This window comes from Vanellus vanellus, assembly GCF_965231255.1.
Source record: "Vanellus vanellus genome assembly, chromosome: 1".
NCBI classification, from domain to species: Eukaryota; Metazoa; Chordata; class Aves; order Charadriiformes; family Charadriidae; genus Vanellus; species Vanellus vanellus.
This window is the reverse complement of record NC_138905.1, coordinates 153,934,678-153,950,249: the sequence shown is the minus strand read 5'-3', so window position 1 is coordinate 153,950,249 and position 15,572 is coordinate 153,934,678. Positions and strand designations below refer to the sequence as shown.

At 36.2% G+C, this 15,572-nt stretch overlaps 1 protein-coding gene across 1 annotated transcript in view; it reads left to right on the top strand.

The window, feature by feature from the left end:
- SEPTIN10 (septin 10) overlaps nucleotides 1–15,572 on the top strand; it is a 32,916-nt gene that overhangs the window by 6,709 nt on the left and 10,635 nt on the right. Inside the window, exons 2-7 of the mRNA XM_082485344.1 lie at nucleotides 1,543–1,660; nucleotides 2,404–2,599; nucleotides 4,100–4,286; nucleotides 8,814–8,975; nucleotides 10,559–10,655; nucleotides 11,198–11,366. Coding sequence (XP_082341470.1) covers nucleotides 1,543–1,660; nucleotides 2,404–2,599; nucleotides 4,100–4,286; nucleotides 8,814–8,975; nucleotides 10,559–10,655; nucleotides 11,198–11,366 — 929 coding nt within the window. The remainder of the gene's footprint in view (nucleotides 1–1,542; nucleotides 1,661–2,403; nucleotides 2,600–4,099; nucleotides 4,287–8,813; nucleotides 8,976–10,558; nucleotides 10,656–11,197; nucleotides 11,367–15,572) is intronic.

Sequence of the window (15,572 nt, the reverse complement as noted above, 5' to 3'; positions counted from 1 at the left end):
TAAACGCTTTTTAATCCTCACATAGTCTCTTGTGGATGATGTGGTAGTTGCTCTAATGACCTCAGGAAATGGTCAGTAAGGTTGTGGGTATCAGTGGTTTGTCCACTGAAATCCAAGCTAATTGTTTTTTTTTTCTTGGAGAGTAACAAATGGCTATGCAGGGATTTTGAGGGTAGCCCAGCAAGTTTTGGGTTTAGGCTGGTGACATGAAGATGAAAGGCCTCCCTTCTACAGTTATGCTGAGCCTCTAGCACTGGCTTTCAGTGTGGAGGCTTAACAGGTTGTTGTAGAGGAACTGTCATCTATTGGTGGCGACAGAGGTGGTTTGAATATCAGACTGTGTAACTATAGTTGTTTGGTGTGCTGCCACTCTGTCTCAGATACACTTGTCTTTAAATGGACAGGATACTGACAGTTTTCAGTGTTTGTCAGCCCTTTTTAATAGTAATTTCCATATGGTAGAATACCTCGAGAAATTTCTTTTTCAAACATGCTTTGAATGAACATTTTTTTTTTTTTTTATATAGCCCTGAGCTGTCATATTTTCTCTTTAAATTGTTCGCTTTGCTTACACATTTTTCTGAAATGAGCATTAGTGCAGTCTGTAGTCTCACACAAGAAGTACTGTGGAATACAGGAAGAGGATGAGTATTTGCTGCCAGGAATGTCCATATCCTTTTAGCTGGGAGAATTCTGAAACTTGCTATACATACCTATTATAAAAGGTGACACTTCTATGCGCTTGTAAGTGTTAAATAAAAATTTTCCTACTGTTGGCTATATACATGTTCCCAGGAACCAGTAATGGTATGTGGATTGGAAATGTAAGAGAAAGAATAGTATGGACCTGTCAGTGTTTACCCTTTTGATATGGAATGTTTATTTAAAAATACTGTTCATTTGTATGAACCAAGATATTTCCTTTTAATCTTATACATTTTTTAGTGTGCTCATTGCCTTGATGTCATGATGCTAGATTGCTAGCTGACATTTGAAAGGGAATATGCACCTCTAGACATTTCCAATAATATATATAATATTATCTTTAGCATTCTGGTGGGTAGATAATGTATTATTTTACATAAATAACAATTTCAATTCCAGCTACTCAGAATGAGTTCTGATTGATAACATACACCTTCCTGTGATTATGGTCTCTGTTTTGAATTCTGCCACTTAAATTGTTTTTAAATACTTTTTTCTTCATTTCTAAGAGCAAACCAACTAACATCTATTTTCTGTCTACAGTTTTCAGATCATTTTTTCAGTTGGACTTGTCTACTTTATTTTGTTCAGGTGTTTTTTTGCAAAACATGGACTTCACTTTGAGCCTGCAAATAGTCCTGCAAAGTAAATTTGAATGTTTTTAAAATCTTGGAATAAAGTTGATTTGACAGATCTTTTTTTCAGACTTTTGTTTTTCTTGGTTCCATGTAAATCGCAAGGAATGAGTTCTAGTGTATTAATACAGTTCCTTTGTTGCCATTGCTAATTACTTTGCAACTCACCTCACTAACATATTTTTAAATGATTTTTCCATAGCAAAATGATGGCTTTCGAATCTTATCCTTGTCCGGGCATGTTGGTTTTGGCAGTTTACCTGATCAACTGGTTAAAAAGTCAATCAAACAGGGCTTCTGCTTCAACATTCTTTGCATTGGTGAGTAGTTTCTGGTTGGCTTAAGGCTTTAGCAGTATACCTGTCCTTAAGAAGTGATTGAAATTTAAATCCAGTTGCAATGTTAAACTCTTTCTTTAATGTTAGGCATGAACTATAATTCCACCCCTTCCCCCAGGTTTGCTTATTTGTATCCATCCTTTGTTTTTATATTTAGCATTTTCATAAACAATATGAAGACCAAAAATGTTGAAAATGGATGCCAAGCATTTGTTGATATATGGGCAGCTTCTTGGATTCTTTTGAGTAAACTTGGCTACACTCTATTTTTACTGTAATAAAGAGCTTCAGGTCAAAAAATCCTAAAATTCCAGGGTGGTGTTACTGAAGTAGTTCTATACTTACCAAAGGTTTGCTCTAGTATTTTACCCTTATTCATAAGAACCCTGTGTTGAACCCTGTGGTTTCACAGCTAGTTACTTAGCTGGTTTAAATCTGTAAGAAATTAGTTCACACGCTTAAAGAAACTGAAGTGTCAAGAGACTGCTCTGCTTATTACTCATTAGGAGGTTTCTCTCTCTTTTTTATGTGTAGGATGAAAAAATTAACTAAAAGATATTTAGTGCTCATTATGAAAAAGGAATGCAGGCAACCATTTTACTTGAGAAATCAGTTGACAAGTTTTTGTGTAAATTTGTCGAGTTGCTGTGATAACACTTTCTGTGCTTAGTAGGTATTTATTTGATGTGCAAAATATCTTCCCTAACCCTTCTGTTTAACTTTAGGGGAAACTGGAAGTGGGAAATCAACCCTGATAAACAGTTTATTTAACACCAATTTTGATGACCCTGTGTCATCGCATTTTCTGCCAAGTGTACATCTTAGAGCCCAGACTTATGAACTCCAGGAAAGTAATGTTGTTTTGAAGCTGACCATTGTAAATACAGTGGGATTTGGTGACCAGATAAACAAAGAAGATAGGTAAGTGCTCCCTTGTTGATATGGTATGCAGAAGGTTTGGCCTTCAATTGCAAGATGATTTTTCTTTGAGGCTTTGTTGTAAGTATTTGTCTTGCATATATTCCAAATATTTGATTAACTGTTTTCTCTGTGCACCAAAGTAAACAAGTTTTTCTTCTTATCTAGGAAATTATTTGAGAAATCAGATGAACTCTGACCCTTTCTTTATGAGATAATCTTTTATAAATTTATGTAAATAAAATGGGCAATAGTCACTAGAGCTTCTTTTGGGGTGGAGAAAAGCAGGGAGAAGGTCAATGGGAGACTTTTTAAACAACCAAACAGGTTATAAGGTACTGTAGATTATATAGATTAGATGCATAGGGTTTTTAACAATTTGATTGGAACATATTGAAGACCTTAAACTGGAAGGAACATCATGTGGATTACTGAAGGCCTTTGTTTTTTGTGTTAGACAGCTTAATCAGAAGATGTAGAGGTACCACGCTAGTGTCTTTCAGAACTTTTTTTTGAGTCTCTGCTTTTATGAATTGAAGATTTAAAAATATGGAACTGTCTCTCAGCAGATTTTGTTTCTTTCATCTTAATTGTAAAGTATTTTAGTAATCCTTTGTGCTATATGAGTGCCTAAATGGTGGTAATTATAAATGAAGGTTAGAGAGTCACATTAAGATTATCATGAGAACTATGGCTTATGAAATGAGTGGAAAATAGCTACTGCTATTGACTTGGATGAGTGAGATGCAAGTAGATATTAGTATAGATATCAGAGGTTTTGATGTGTGGTATAGGAGCTGCTTTTAGTCCTTTTAATTTTGTGTGGAACAAATATTTCTGAATTTTGATAGCATTTTATCTGGTTTATAAACTATGTGTAGCAGCAGAAATATGAGGGTACGCTGCTTGTACATGTAGCAACACTTTCTTTTAGAAACAGATTATAATCTGGTTTAAGTAGGATAAAGTATACTTAAACTGTACTTATTGCAAATGAGATTTACATTCTTCTCTTACATTCCTCCTTTTCAATTTTTGTCTATTGTTCAAGAGCTCTCTCATGTAGAGTACTTCATCTTCAGAAGATAAAGGCGATCCTATTTTTTGGTACTGGTAATTGCATGTTCGTTCTTTTCTTGTATTGTATCTAAGAGTTTCTTGTATCTAAGAGTTCTGCAGTTGCACAGCTTGATTGCAGAAATCCATAAAACATCCCTTGGGAAGATCGGTTATAATCATAACTAACTTTATGTAGATTGTTTTCACTAATAGTAGCTAGGAAATGTTTTATCTGTATTAGGTGCACAATTCTTTTTTGAGTAGCCTTTCAGAAATTAAGATTACTCTAGACATTTAATTTTTTGCTGTACTGGGTAGATACTTGAGCAGCCTTTTGACATGTAAAGCAAAAATCCACAAAACAATACAAGAGGAATTCCTTTCTTAGTCTGGCTCTGTTTTAGGAGTAGCTAATCTCTGGTTGTTAAATTTTATTTCTTACAGTTATCGGCCAATAGTGGATTATATAGATGCACAATTTGAAGCCTATCTCCAGGAAGAACTGAAAATTAAACGTTCTTTATTTAGCTACCATGATACTCGCATCCATGTGTGCCTCTATTTCATTTCACCTACAGGCCATTCCCTAAAAACTCTAGATTTGTTAACCATGAAAAACCTAGACAGCAAGGTAAGACTTTGAAACAGAGTTCTAAGAATTTTTCTTATTTTCTGAAGCATCTCTCAGGTTTTAGTTCCTCTACCACCCTTGAGTTCTATACCTGTGTGTTTGATTTTGGGGATATCTTTTGGTACTGGTATACCTTAAGTTCAGAATAAATTAGTTCCACAAGTAGCTTGCAGTTAATCACCTGTTTATTTACAAATCAAAAGGAGAAAGAGACACATCTGTCAAGAACATTGAAAAAGCAGCACAACAAGGTTTGAAAAAAAGTAGGATCACACCAACTTGATTTTTAACAAACTGTTAACATCTTAGTGTGGTTGGTTAGGGTACCCTCCATGAGTGCTGTAATATTTCTAAGCTTGTTTCTAGTTCACCATTGAGTTTTGGAACTGCTGGAAAGTTGGCATATATAAAGCGTTGCAGCACTGTGAAGATCTTTGTTACAGATAACTGAAGAGGCAAGTGCCATGAACAGAACACCTTGCCAGCATGGGTTTTTCTAAGATAGGCTGCATTAGTGTTTTAAACTCCATATCTTGATTTGCTTTGAAAGCTTTAAAATTGCAGTTTCTCATGTGATTACTTGCACTTTTAAAATTCTTAACTTTCTTCCTGTTATGAGGCTGTGTGAACTGGATGAAGCTAAATGTTTAACCCATTTTAAGAAACCTTTCATCATTTGTGTTTAATTTGTTGAAATTTTGAGAAATTTGAAAACTTCAATGGATTTGCTGTTCCTCTAGCCCTTTCCTTTGTGCTTTACTAGAGCCTCTCCTGCTAAATTTTCTTTCTGCATTTTCTTGTTCGTGAGATGTTTCTTCAAGGTAACAAGGATAAATTCAGCTGTCTATTCCACGTTTGCGATTGATGAGCACATTTGGTATTTTTGTAATTTTGTTTGTGGATGTATTTTGTATTTTGAACTTTCTCAATAGCACAGAGCAAGTGGCGGGGAGATACGGTGGGACAGAGGTAGGAGAGAGCAGGGTCACTTCTTTCTTCTATGGTGCTGGTTTATGCCGAATTAAAATTTTTGTGAAACTGCTCTGTAATATGCACTGATAGCTAAAAAGGCTTGATACTAGAAAATGGGACAGTTTCATGGAGCATATTGTTCTACTCTGAGTTTTGAAGTTGGAGATTGTGTTAAACCAAGAGAGGGTTGTGCCCTCTCTTTACTGAACTACCTTTAAAACAGTGTTGCTTCCAAAAGAAAAGGAAATAGATCCATGCGTCCTAGCATCCTGAGAAAATATTTTTCCATCAGGATAAGGCAGAAGTAATTGTGCTTTGGGGGATTTTAGCTTCTAGCCACCTACTGTATTTTTGGTTTTACTTTGGCTCAGAGAGAACATGAACGGCATGTAACTTTGTTGTTTTATCCCTTTGCAAGGGATTCTACTTCCTGATATTACTGCAGAAATATACGTATACACAAGGATCCTGTAGTTTGGTTTCCATCTCATTGTGGAACCTGTTTGTGATGCTTTTAGTACTGCACTCTCTTAGTGGCAATTCAGAATTTGGGATTTCCCAGGATGTGGAAGTCACTGGGTGTGTTCGCTGAGTACAGGATTCCGTAAAGAGAAGGGGGTACAGCAACATGCGTACATCAAGTGTATAAATCTATGTCAAAAGTTGTCTTCAGTTTCTTCCTAAATCCACCACAGTGTACACAATTATGCTTTTATTTTGGTCTGCTTGGTACAAAACAAGATGAGTTACACAGATCAGAGGTAAAGAGGGTTCTTGGAATAGGATAGGGTCATCCTATACTCTATAATCCCAGGAGAAAAACACAGAGGTATCTGTGGGCAATTAATTTTTCTTTATTGCTTGTAAATTGTATGACTACCTAAGAATTTGCTCTCTAGCTTTTAGACTTTGGAAAGTCCTGTAGTTTTGCTTAGGACTGAATCACTACAGACCAGCCAGGTTTCATTCACAGATTAAGGGGATCTTCTTCTGTATCGTTTCTTGCTGGGAACTAGTGATTATTCAACTAATAAATCTGCATTTTTACATCTTGCAGAATTATATACAGATGACTGTTAAGTCAGAAAATGACATGAGCATACCGTGTGGGGTTCGAGGTTTTTGTTGTTTTTTTTTTCCTTCAAAAGGAATGTTTGGAAATTTTTCATAAAGATACACTTAAATCAGCCTGCAAGATATCAACCAATAATAATTTCAAGTATGTGTATTTTTTTCCTTGTCTGTAGCACGAAGGGGCAACAGATGTTTTGACATTAATATAAGGTGTTACATGAAAATCTTAATTTAGAGTAATAGCATGTTTTCTGATTGTGGGGGAGGAAGCAACACTTTGTATTTCAGGCAGAAGGATGATCAGAGGGCTGAATTTGGTGCTAGCGAACAGAGAAGTAAAGTGCATGGATAAAGTTTATCCTGGTGATTTTATATGGTTATTCTGCATTGCTATTGAATGAGGCAGTCTCAGCTGTTTCTTCCCATTGTGCACGCTTAAGTGTTTTGAGCATCCAGTTCTCTGGACGAGGGAACTGATTTATGTTGAAAGCTAAAGATTTTTGCTGGGTTAGGGAACTGATGAAACTGAAGTAATCTGTCTCCTTGGCAGCTGCACAGATTTTAGTTCTACCTGGCAATGAGCAGCTGCAGGCAAGGGGAAGGGCAGGACTGTTCGTTTTATTGCAAGTGTAGACTTTTTATGTGGGGTTAAAGCGATTCTGCATTAATGGCCTATTGCTTTGTAGCAAAATTCAGTTTTGTAGTTGTTGAGAGTTGTAGCTGGGGAAGAGGCTGGAAGGGAGTCAGTTGGTTTCCAAGTGAGTAGTAGGCATAGGAGGGAGCAGTGGGACTTGGGGCACATCTATATGTGGTCCAAATCAATACAATTTAAGTCTCTTGTTCATAGAAATGTGTGCTGTCAATTAATGTTATTCTTGGATGAAAGTACTGAGATACTAGTTTTCAAGTAAGCCTTTGATGCTGCAAGCAGAAATTTTGTTTAACAGGCAGAGCAAAGATAACTTCTTTTTGTTGTTCTTGTTGCTTATCTGAAGCCAGAGTAGTATTGTTTTTGAATTTTAATACAATGGTTGTTATTTAACATCAATGTTGATAGGTGTAATCACAGTTTCTGGTGATTTTGTTTTTCTTTTGTTACTGGTCTCCTCATCAGTTTTTCTTTGCTATTCATTATCTAAGAAATTCGTTCCTAATTAACGAGTGCTTGAAAAACTTTCATGTCGAAAAGAGAGAGTAAAGGTTAATTTAATTTTGAGGACTCTGTGTTCCATCTATTTTTAAAGCTATATGATGGAAAAACTAAATTCGTGTCCCTCAGCAAATTTGATTGAAGCTGTGAATTACTCCTAGCTGTAATAGATTGTTTATGCAATCCTAATTTAACTCGGTTATTAAAAAAATATTCTAGCATTTTATTTGATTTTAGCTATTTTACCCTGTATGTGCTTAGGTTGCATATGCTACACAAATTAAGGACCATCATCAGGTAATCTTAGAAGTCATACTTTAGAGTTGGTAGGCTTTTTTTTTTCATTTGGACATATTGCTGAAGGCAGAGGACTTATTTCAAAAGCATCCATTTTGAATCTGTTCTTGACAGTCCATGTTTAGACATTTCCTTTCAGACGGAGTATGCAGAAGAATAAAAAGAATGTGTGGGGGAATTTTTTTTTTCTCCTTCCTTTTTGCATCTATGATCAAGGAACTCTGTAAAACTCTTGTCTTCTGAAATCTGGAAGATTTATTTTTATTCTTTTTCCAAAATATTTGGACATAGGCATTAATTTTTTGTATCTAGTTCTGAAAAATGGGTATTTTGGGAGCAGTGATAGTATTTTAAAGAAAAAATTGACATCTACTACCTTCCTAAGTTACTGCCATAACTATTTTAGGAAGTAGGGGAGTTTACCTTAGTAGAACTGAATTTCGAGTTCGAAAATAATTGGTGTAAAGACTGGTAAGCAAGATTCTTCAGTCCTTGTCATTCCTCTGCTCACAACATATACTTGAGAAGCTCTGTGCTGCAGTGGTGAGGTGAACAAGATGTAGCTGAAGGGAACCCAAGGAAGAGGCTCAGGGGTGGGCAGGATTCGGTAGCCAGCTTCCTTTCCTCTGTGTACTTAAACTGTCAACTTTCATTTAACACCTGAGTAATGTCCCCTGATGCTATAAAGTAAAACAACCTATTTTTTATCAGAAATATAAATACTTAATGTAATTTAGTTAATAAGTAGGTGTTGCTATTCTTTTGAGTACTCCACTGTGTGAAACCTCCTTCCTTGTTCTTTTCTCAGAATCAATTAATTTTAAGGGAGTGTATTAAATAATCTGTTGTTACATTCAGTGGCATCATTTAACAAAGTATTTTTCATGGTTTGTGAAGTTTTGATATCAAATGATGGAAAAGCTTTGACTGTGGGGGAAGTTTTAAAGAGCTTATCACCAAAAAATGTAATTTATAGAAGATCTCACCTAAAAATTGAAGTCTTACACATTTCATATAATTTGTATCTTCAATAGGTGAACATTATACCAATTATAGGCAAAGCAGACAGCATTTCTAAAACTGAATTACAGAAGTTCAAGAACAAAATCATGAGTGAACTAGTTAGTAATGGCGTCCAGATATACCAGTTTCCAACTGATGATGAAACCATTTCTAAAATTAATACCATCATGAATGTAAGTAAATAACAACAACATTGATATTTCAGTACTAAAGCATCAGTCTCTAGTGCCGATTCGTGCCCGTTCTTTCACCATTATCTTGAGGCTTGTAGGTTTGTACGTAACGAGTTTGTCAATTTATTTTTCTCTCTACTTAAAAAGTTTGTATGTTTTGGGTTTTTTTCCCCTACTTGCAAATCTTCCTGTCCTTCTACTGTTGATACCGCTTGTTTTAGGAGGCTTTTTCTTTTCTGGCCCAGCAACAGAAAAGAGACTCTCACTCATAAATACTTTTCCTAATTTCTGGATAATTAATCTAGAATTACTAACATAGATGGACAGATTGGCTTTGCTCTTTTCCTCAGCAAATACTACCTTACATTTGTTACAGAAGGTACTTGAGCGCCTTGTTTCTCCAGTTTTCTCTGGTCTTTATGATAGCAAGTCTTCCATCTGCTTTTTCCTTTTATTTAGTACTTTCATTTGAAATTAGGACAAATTTTCTCTGGGGATTAAAAAGTCAGATATAATTCTGCCTTTTTTACTATTGTCCTTTCAGATCCTCCCGGGAGTATCTGCCAGCTTCAACTAGGCTTGTGAAGCTAGAAATCTTTCCTTTGAGCAGTCTGCCTGTATTTGCTCTTCATGTGCATATGTTTGTAGATGCACATGAACATATGTTTGCATGTACTGGGGTTTTAAAGTAGGGAGGAGGAGCCAGTATGCCGGTGTGCATGGCTCTGCAGTCCCAACCTCTGTCACTTGTGCCAGGGAGTGAGGATGTGCAGGCTGTCATTCAGTAACAGGTCCTTATGCCATGGGGAAGGGTGGTGGTCTGTTACTTATCCTCTTTCATCCTCTGCGAGTGATTTTTCTGGTTAATTATTTTTTTTTTATTATTATTTGGTCAGTTGTTATGGGTCAGCACACAGACAGTCAGTACCCAGCCTGTATTTCTGGCCATTTGGCCAAGCCCGCAGCAGTAACCATACCTCGGGTTCAAACTTGTGATTATCTCATGACTGTTACTGGGGATATGAACTCTGGTTGAATGCAAATCAGAGGGATGTGTTCTAGAGCGCCTTTCTATTTACTGTTGATACTCTTCCTAGTGCAGCTCAGGATGTACTTGGCCGTCTTTGCCACTGGGGCAAACCTGCTGAATCAGGTCCAACCTGTTGTCCACCAGGAGCCCCGCGTCTTTTTCTGCAAAGTGCTTTTCCAGACAGTTGGCCCCCAGCATGTGCTGGAGCATGGGATTCTTCCTCCTGACGTGCAGGACTTGGCATTGCTTTCATTTGAACTTCATGAGATTCCTGTTGGCCCATTTCTCCAGCCTGTCCAGATTCTTCTGAATTGGCAGCACGCCCATCTGGTCTGTCAACTGCTCCTCCTGGTTTTGTTATTGTAGCTTGACTTTTGTATCAGTAGTTTGACTAGCTATTCATCTCTTCAAATCGGTTTTTGGTTTGAAGTTGCCTATTGGCTTTTCCTGAAATGGTGTTTTTTTCCCCCTAATTTGTTTCTGAAGGGTTTGCTTTTCAGTTCTGACATAAGAATGCTGAAAGATAAGACTGTATTGGTGTGACTGTTAACAGGGGCATTTGCCATTTGCCGTAGTGGGAAGTACGGAAGAGGTGAAAATTGGAAACAAAATGGTGAGGGCTCGTCAGTACCCTTGGGGCATTGTACAAGGTAAGTGAGTTCTCAAAGGTACTTTTACGAGATTTTTGTTGTTGTTGTTGAAGTATAAAATTCACCAATACTAAAAGGGGCTGGTATTGTCTATTGATGACATATTGATTGTATTTTGGATCAACAGTTTAAGGAGATTCTCGATTAATACCTGAGGTGTGCGCTAACTGCTCATTTCATCAGCAGTGATGCATCCCTGTAATCAAGCTATGAGATGGTGTATGTAATATTTGGGTAGGTTAGTATGGTGGTAGTGCCTGTAGCACTACCAAATTTTGAAGTTTAATGATTATCAGTTAAGAAGAAGGAAAAACAGTGAGAAATTTATCATTGTTCAACTCAAACAGGAAATCAGGATGTTTTGGAACATGTTCACCAGTACTTACAGTTAGTGCTTCAATGTGTGTATTAGAAATTATAAGGAAGTATAAGAGGTATAATAAATGAGATACCTTTTCCTGGAAGTATAATTAATAAACAAAATAATTGACAATTTTGCTACTTGTGCATAATAATAAAATCTTCCTCTTTTAACTGATTAGTGGAAAATGAGAACCACTGTGACTTTGTAAAGCTTCGCGAGATGCTCATTTGCACAAATATGGAAGACTTAAGAGAGCAGACTCATGCACGACATTATGAGTTGTACAGACGCTGCAGACTGGAAGAGATGGGCTTCAGAGACATTGGCCCTGAGAACAAACCAGTCAGGTAAAGGACTTCTTGTGCAGCGCTTGCTTTCAGCATCCATTCACTTCACATTTGACTGTATCAACCCAGTACAGAGCAGGGTTCATACATAGAATAGATTTTCTAAGAGGGAAAGAATTGAGTTATTTTTAAATCAGAGTAAGTATGTAGCTGTTCATTCAGTTGTCTTCATGGAAAAATATATGGGATTATACATATAGCATTGCTTTTAAAGGCATACAAGCTAGCTGTATTTCTGAAATCTTTCTCTTTTAGAATAAACCTGGGTGTTTTAATTTTTGTTGTAATGTCAGTTTTCTTCAGGTACATGCACTTTATGCCTTTTAAATTATTCTCCTTATCTGTTAGCACGCTGTTTTAGCTTCCATCTTAATAATGTCTGATTCTGAACAATGGTTTGGTTGGACTCAAAGTTCAGAAGGAACTGAAGCAAAAACTTTTACGAAATCATTGATCTGCCATAATAACAAATGTCTATCCTTTTCAGGTCAAGAAATCTCTTGCTAGATTGTAGGAAGTTAATAGAGGATTCCAAAGGAAAATTAAGCAGAGGGTTAGAGATACTGGGTTGTTTCATGTAGTAAAGCTGCTTTCTGCAGGAGGTATTTACAATTTCTATATCCAGTTTGTGTAATCATTTATTTCCCATTCTGTCGCCTCCCTCTCCCTCTTCCAACTTCTTTTGGTCATTTTATGCATGGAACTGTATTTTGTAAGTGGTTAGAATCGTGATGGGGAAGAACTGTTGCTTCAGGAGTTGTTCAGGCCTTCACAGTTTAGCAAAGTGCTATTATTGCATAGTCATGGTGGGAAATACCAACTTAAACCAGACATGAAAACAAAATACAACTTTGCATTAAAAACAGTTTCTAGTGCTTTGAACCAACTGGTTTGTTTACTTCTTGTTTTACTTAGAGATCAGTCTGTCTTTACCCATTCTGTTCTGGTAAAAATAAATGACTTTTAGATGGCTTCCCTTCAAATCGTGGTTTTTAGTGGCTTAAATTCTTTGCTTTCACCTGTACTTTGCACAGGAGTTCTAAGACAGTTGGAGTTACTGTAACTTGTAGAGTGTTGATGGAGCAGCATTTTTTTCCCTTTTGACTAGGTCTAATTTATATATTGTTCAAACAATAATAGTTAAATACGATTAACCTGGCCAAGGAAGATGCTGGATGTGGGCACTTCTTTCTGAAGTCTTAATGTCAAGGCACATTTAAAGATTAATTCATTTAGATGATCTTGAGCTGATGATGAATCACAATGGTCTCTTGACATTTCTCTTGACTAAACAAGGAAGAAATAAATCCTTTTCATAAATAGAGAACCAAAGTTGAAGGAGGTTTAAAACCAACTGCATCTGACCACAGACTTTTCATTGGGTTTAGGTTTGAATTTAACAACATACACTAACAGCCGATATCTTGTTATCTTTGTCTAGGGAAAGCTTTTTTTTAGAGATTTGTTCTTGGCAATATTTACTGTGGTACCTTTGGCTTTTCTGAACTTGAATTTCACAATGTACAGCCATCTCAAGACAAGAATTAAATTATAAAAACGATCGTCCATAGAACTGTTTTCTTCCACAAACACGAGAATTGTCTTGGTAAAACCCCTAAACAGTTTGCATTTCACTGACAACATAAACTGGCAGGTTTGTATCAGAATGTAATAGTATTTTATGCTTCAGAAGTTCGTTAGCAATGGATTGCTTTGTGGAGATACAGAAAAGCTAAGTTCCCTTTGGTGTGTCGTTTTTATGTATGGGCCACTAAATGTCAGTTTACTGAGAGCTTTGTGACAAGACAGTACACAATAATTAGTTTTGGTAAATTGCATCTATTGAAAATGCCATTGTTTCAGAAGGATTAGAATAGGTATTCCATAAGAATCTAGAAAAAATAACTTTTTCCCAGATTCACTGTGACAGGAAGAGAAAAGTGGGACTGGATCTAGGATGTGTGGTTGTCCCTCAGATATATGGCATAGTGAATAACACTGAGGTCTGAAAGAGAAAGGATTTGCTCTCTTGGGAGAGACATTTTATGATACCATAAAAAGGGAAGAGAATTTAGAGGATCTGTATGTAGTGTCATTAGCAGACTAATGTAGTCTTACCCATAAGGTGTTTTATGAAGCTACTGAGGAAATGATAAAAAGTGTCATCCTCAGCAGTGTGACAGAAAACATCTCTTTCCATAGAGGAAGTTCAGTGCTTCCCATTTGCTGACTTGTAAATTTAAATATCTTTCAGAATAGGGACTATGCTGTTCTAGGCAAAAATGTGTTATTAAATTGTCATTCTCATTGTCCTTAAAGATGTTTGCAATATATACACATGGATTCTGAGAGCTACAGTTTTAAAGTATAGTTAATATTGCATAGCAGTATATGACTGATGATTAAAATTTCATGCTACTTGTGTAAATAATAATCAAAATGCATGTTGAGAAATCTCATTTTGTGCCTGTGATGTAGCTGTTTACATAATAAATTTAGTAATTTGAATTGGGTTGTTTTATGTAAAATTGGAAAATTTCTGCTAGCCTTGACTAATTGGCTGATTTTACTGCACTGGGGTTTGTAGCATTTGAACGTTGACACTTGAGTAGCTAACATACCCTGCCTTTTGGCATGTCATGAAAAAGCTGCCTGTGAAGTACCTGTACCACTCTTTGGGATTTAAAAGTATAACAGTAGTTTATTCGTCCAAAATTGTATGCCAATGCAAAGAAAAACAGTAATTCTTGGATTTTCAGCTACCTTGTGAGATAGGTTGTGGGCAGATATTTGTGAAGGCTTTCACTCTTACATGTGAAAAAACATGCTGGCAGCTTTATTTTTTTATGGGAGACATAGAAAGAGATGGTTTCAGCACACAACGGATGAATATTTTTACATCTTTATTACTAGGTGTGAGGAGGGAAAATAAAGGTAGTAGTAGTCTGAAGTGATTGTCTTGTGTAAACTTTTAAAAATACCTATTCCCTAATCATGTATTTTTTTGTGAATTTGTATCATAATAACTTTTAAATTTGTTTATTTGCAATTGCATTCTAAGAATTAACTTTTTCATTACCCAGATTTCCAGGGAAGGTGAAGTTTACATGATCAGTCTGTTAGTCTCTCCCTAAAAACTTATGAGCCATCTCTCCATTTTCAAACTTTGGTAAAGGGTTGGATGCTTCCAGGGGATTACATGGTTAGTGTTCTTACTGCAGGAAAAGCAGAAGACCTCTGCTCCAGCCAGTTGTTGGCCAGCCAGTGTGCATTTGTTGTCAGTAAATCATTACCTCTGAACAAAGTACTGTCTTTTGAAACTCTTGGGAGCTTGGCAGTACTGCAGTAGGCTGAGAAGGTCATGGGTGACTGGGAGGTAGCTAAGGCTACTGCAAGTGCAAATCCACATGAGTACTCATGATAAGTAAAGAATATTTAGGAAGCACAGAGGGACACTAATTGTATAGTTAAAAAGATGTAAGGATGTGGGGAGGACTTTAAGTGTTACAGTCATTGAGAGAATAGAACATAAAGTCATCCATAGGAATTTGGGCTATCAGTTCTGCTGCTTTCAGGACACCTGGTTTATACTGGCATTTTTTCAAACCGTTATTTATTTAAATTGGATAACAATAATTAGCATAACTTAAATTAATGGGTAATTTGGAACTTACTTAATCTCATTCATACACCTTTCAAAAACAATACACAAAACTTTTTTATGAAGAGTTCAGTCTCATAGTGGGGTATCATTCCAAAAGGTCATGAGAATTACAGTCACTTACATACCAAATCAGATTAAAATATAGCATGTGGTAAACCACTTTAAAAATGAAGAATCCACCGTATGGTGCTTCAGGAAATCAATGGAATACTGTCTAAGGCTAAAATTAGTCATATAGGTATAATTTGGTTTCCAAGCCATGAAAAGCAGCCAATCAGGAATGGGCTTGGAAAGGCTGTTATAGCAAAATTTATGTAATGAAGTCAATGGATAGCAGAGTATTTGGGGGGATGGTTTATGCATTTTATGCAGTATCTGTTGGATGTAAAATCCAGGAAGTGCTTTTATTATAATTTTTTAATACTTGAAATAGCGATTTGCATTTCTTTGTTGTTGAAAAGTAAAGATAGACCCTTTTTTTTGTGTGGATGATCTAGTCCTGCCTTTTTGATGTCAAATTATGTCCATTAGGAACACGAATT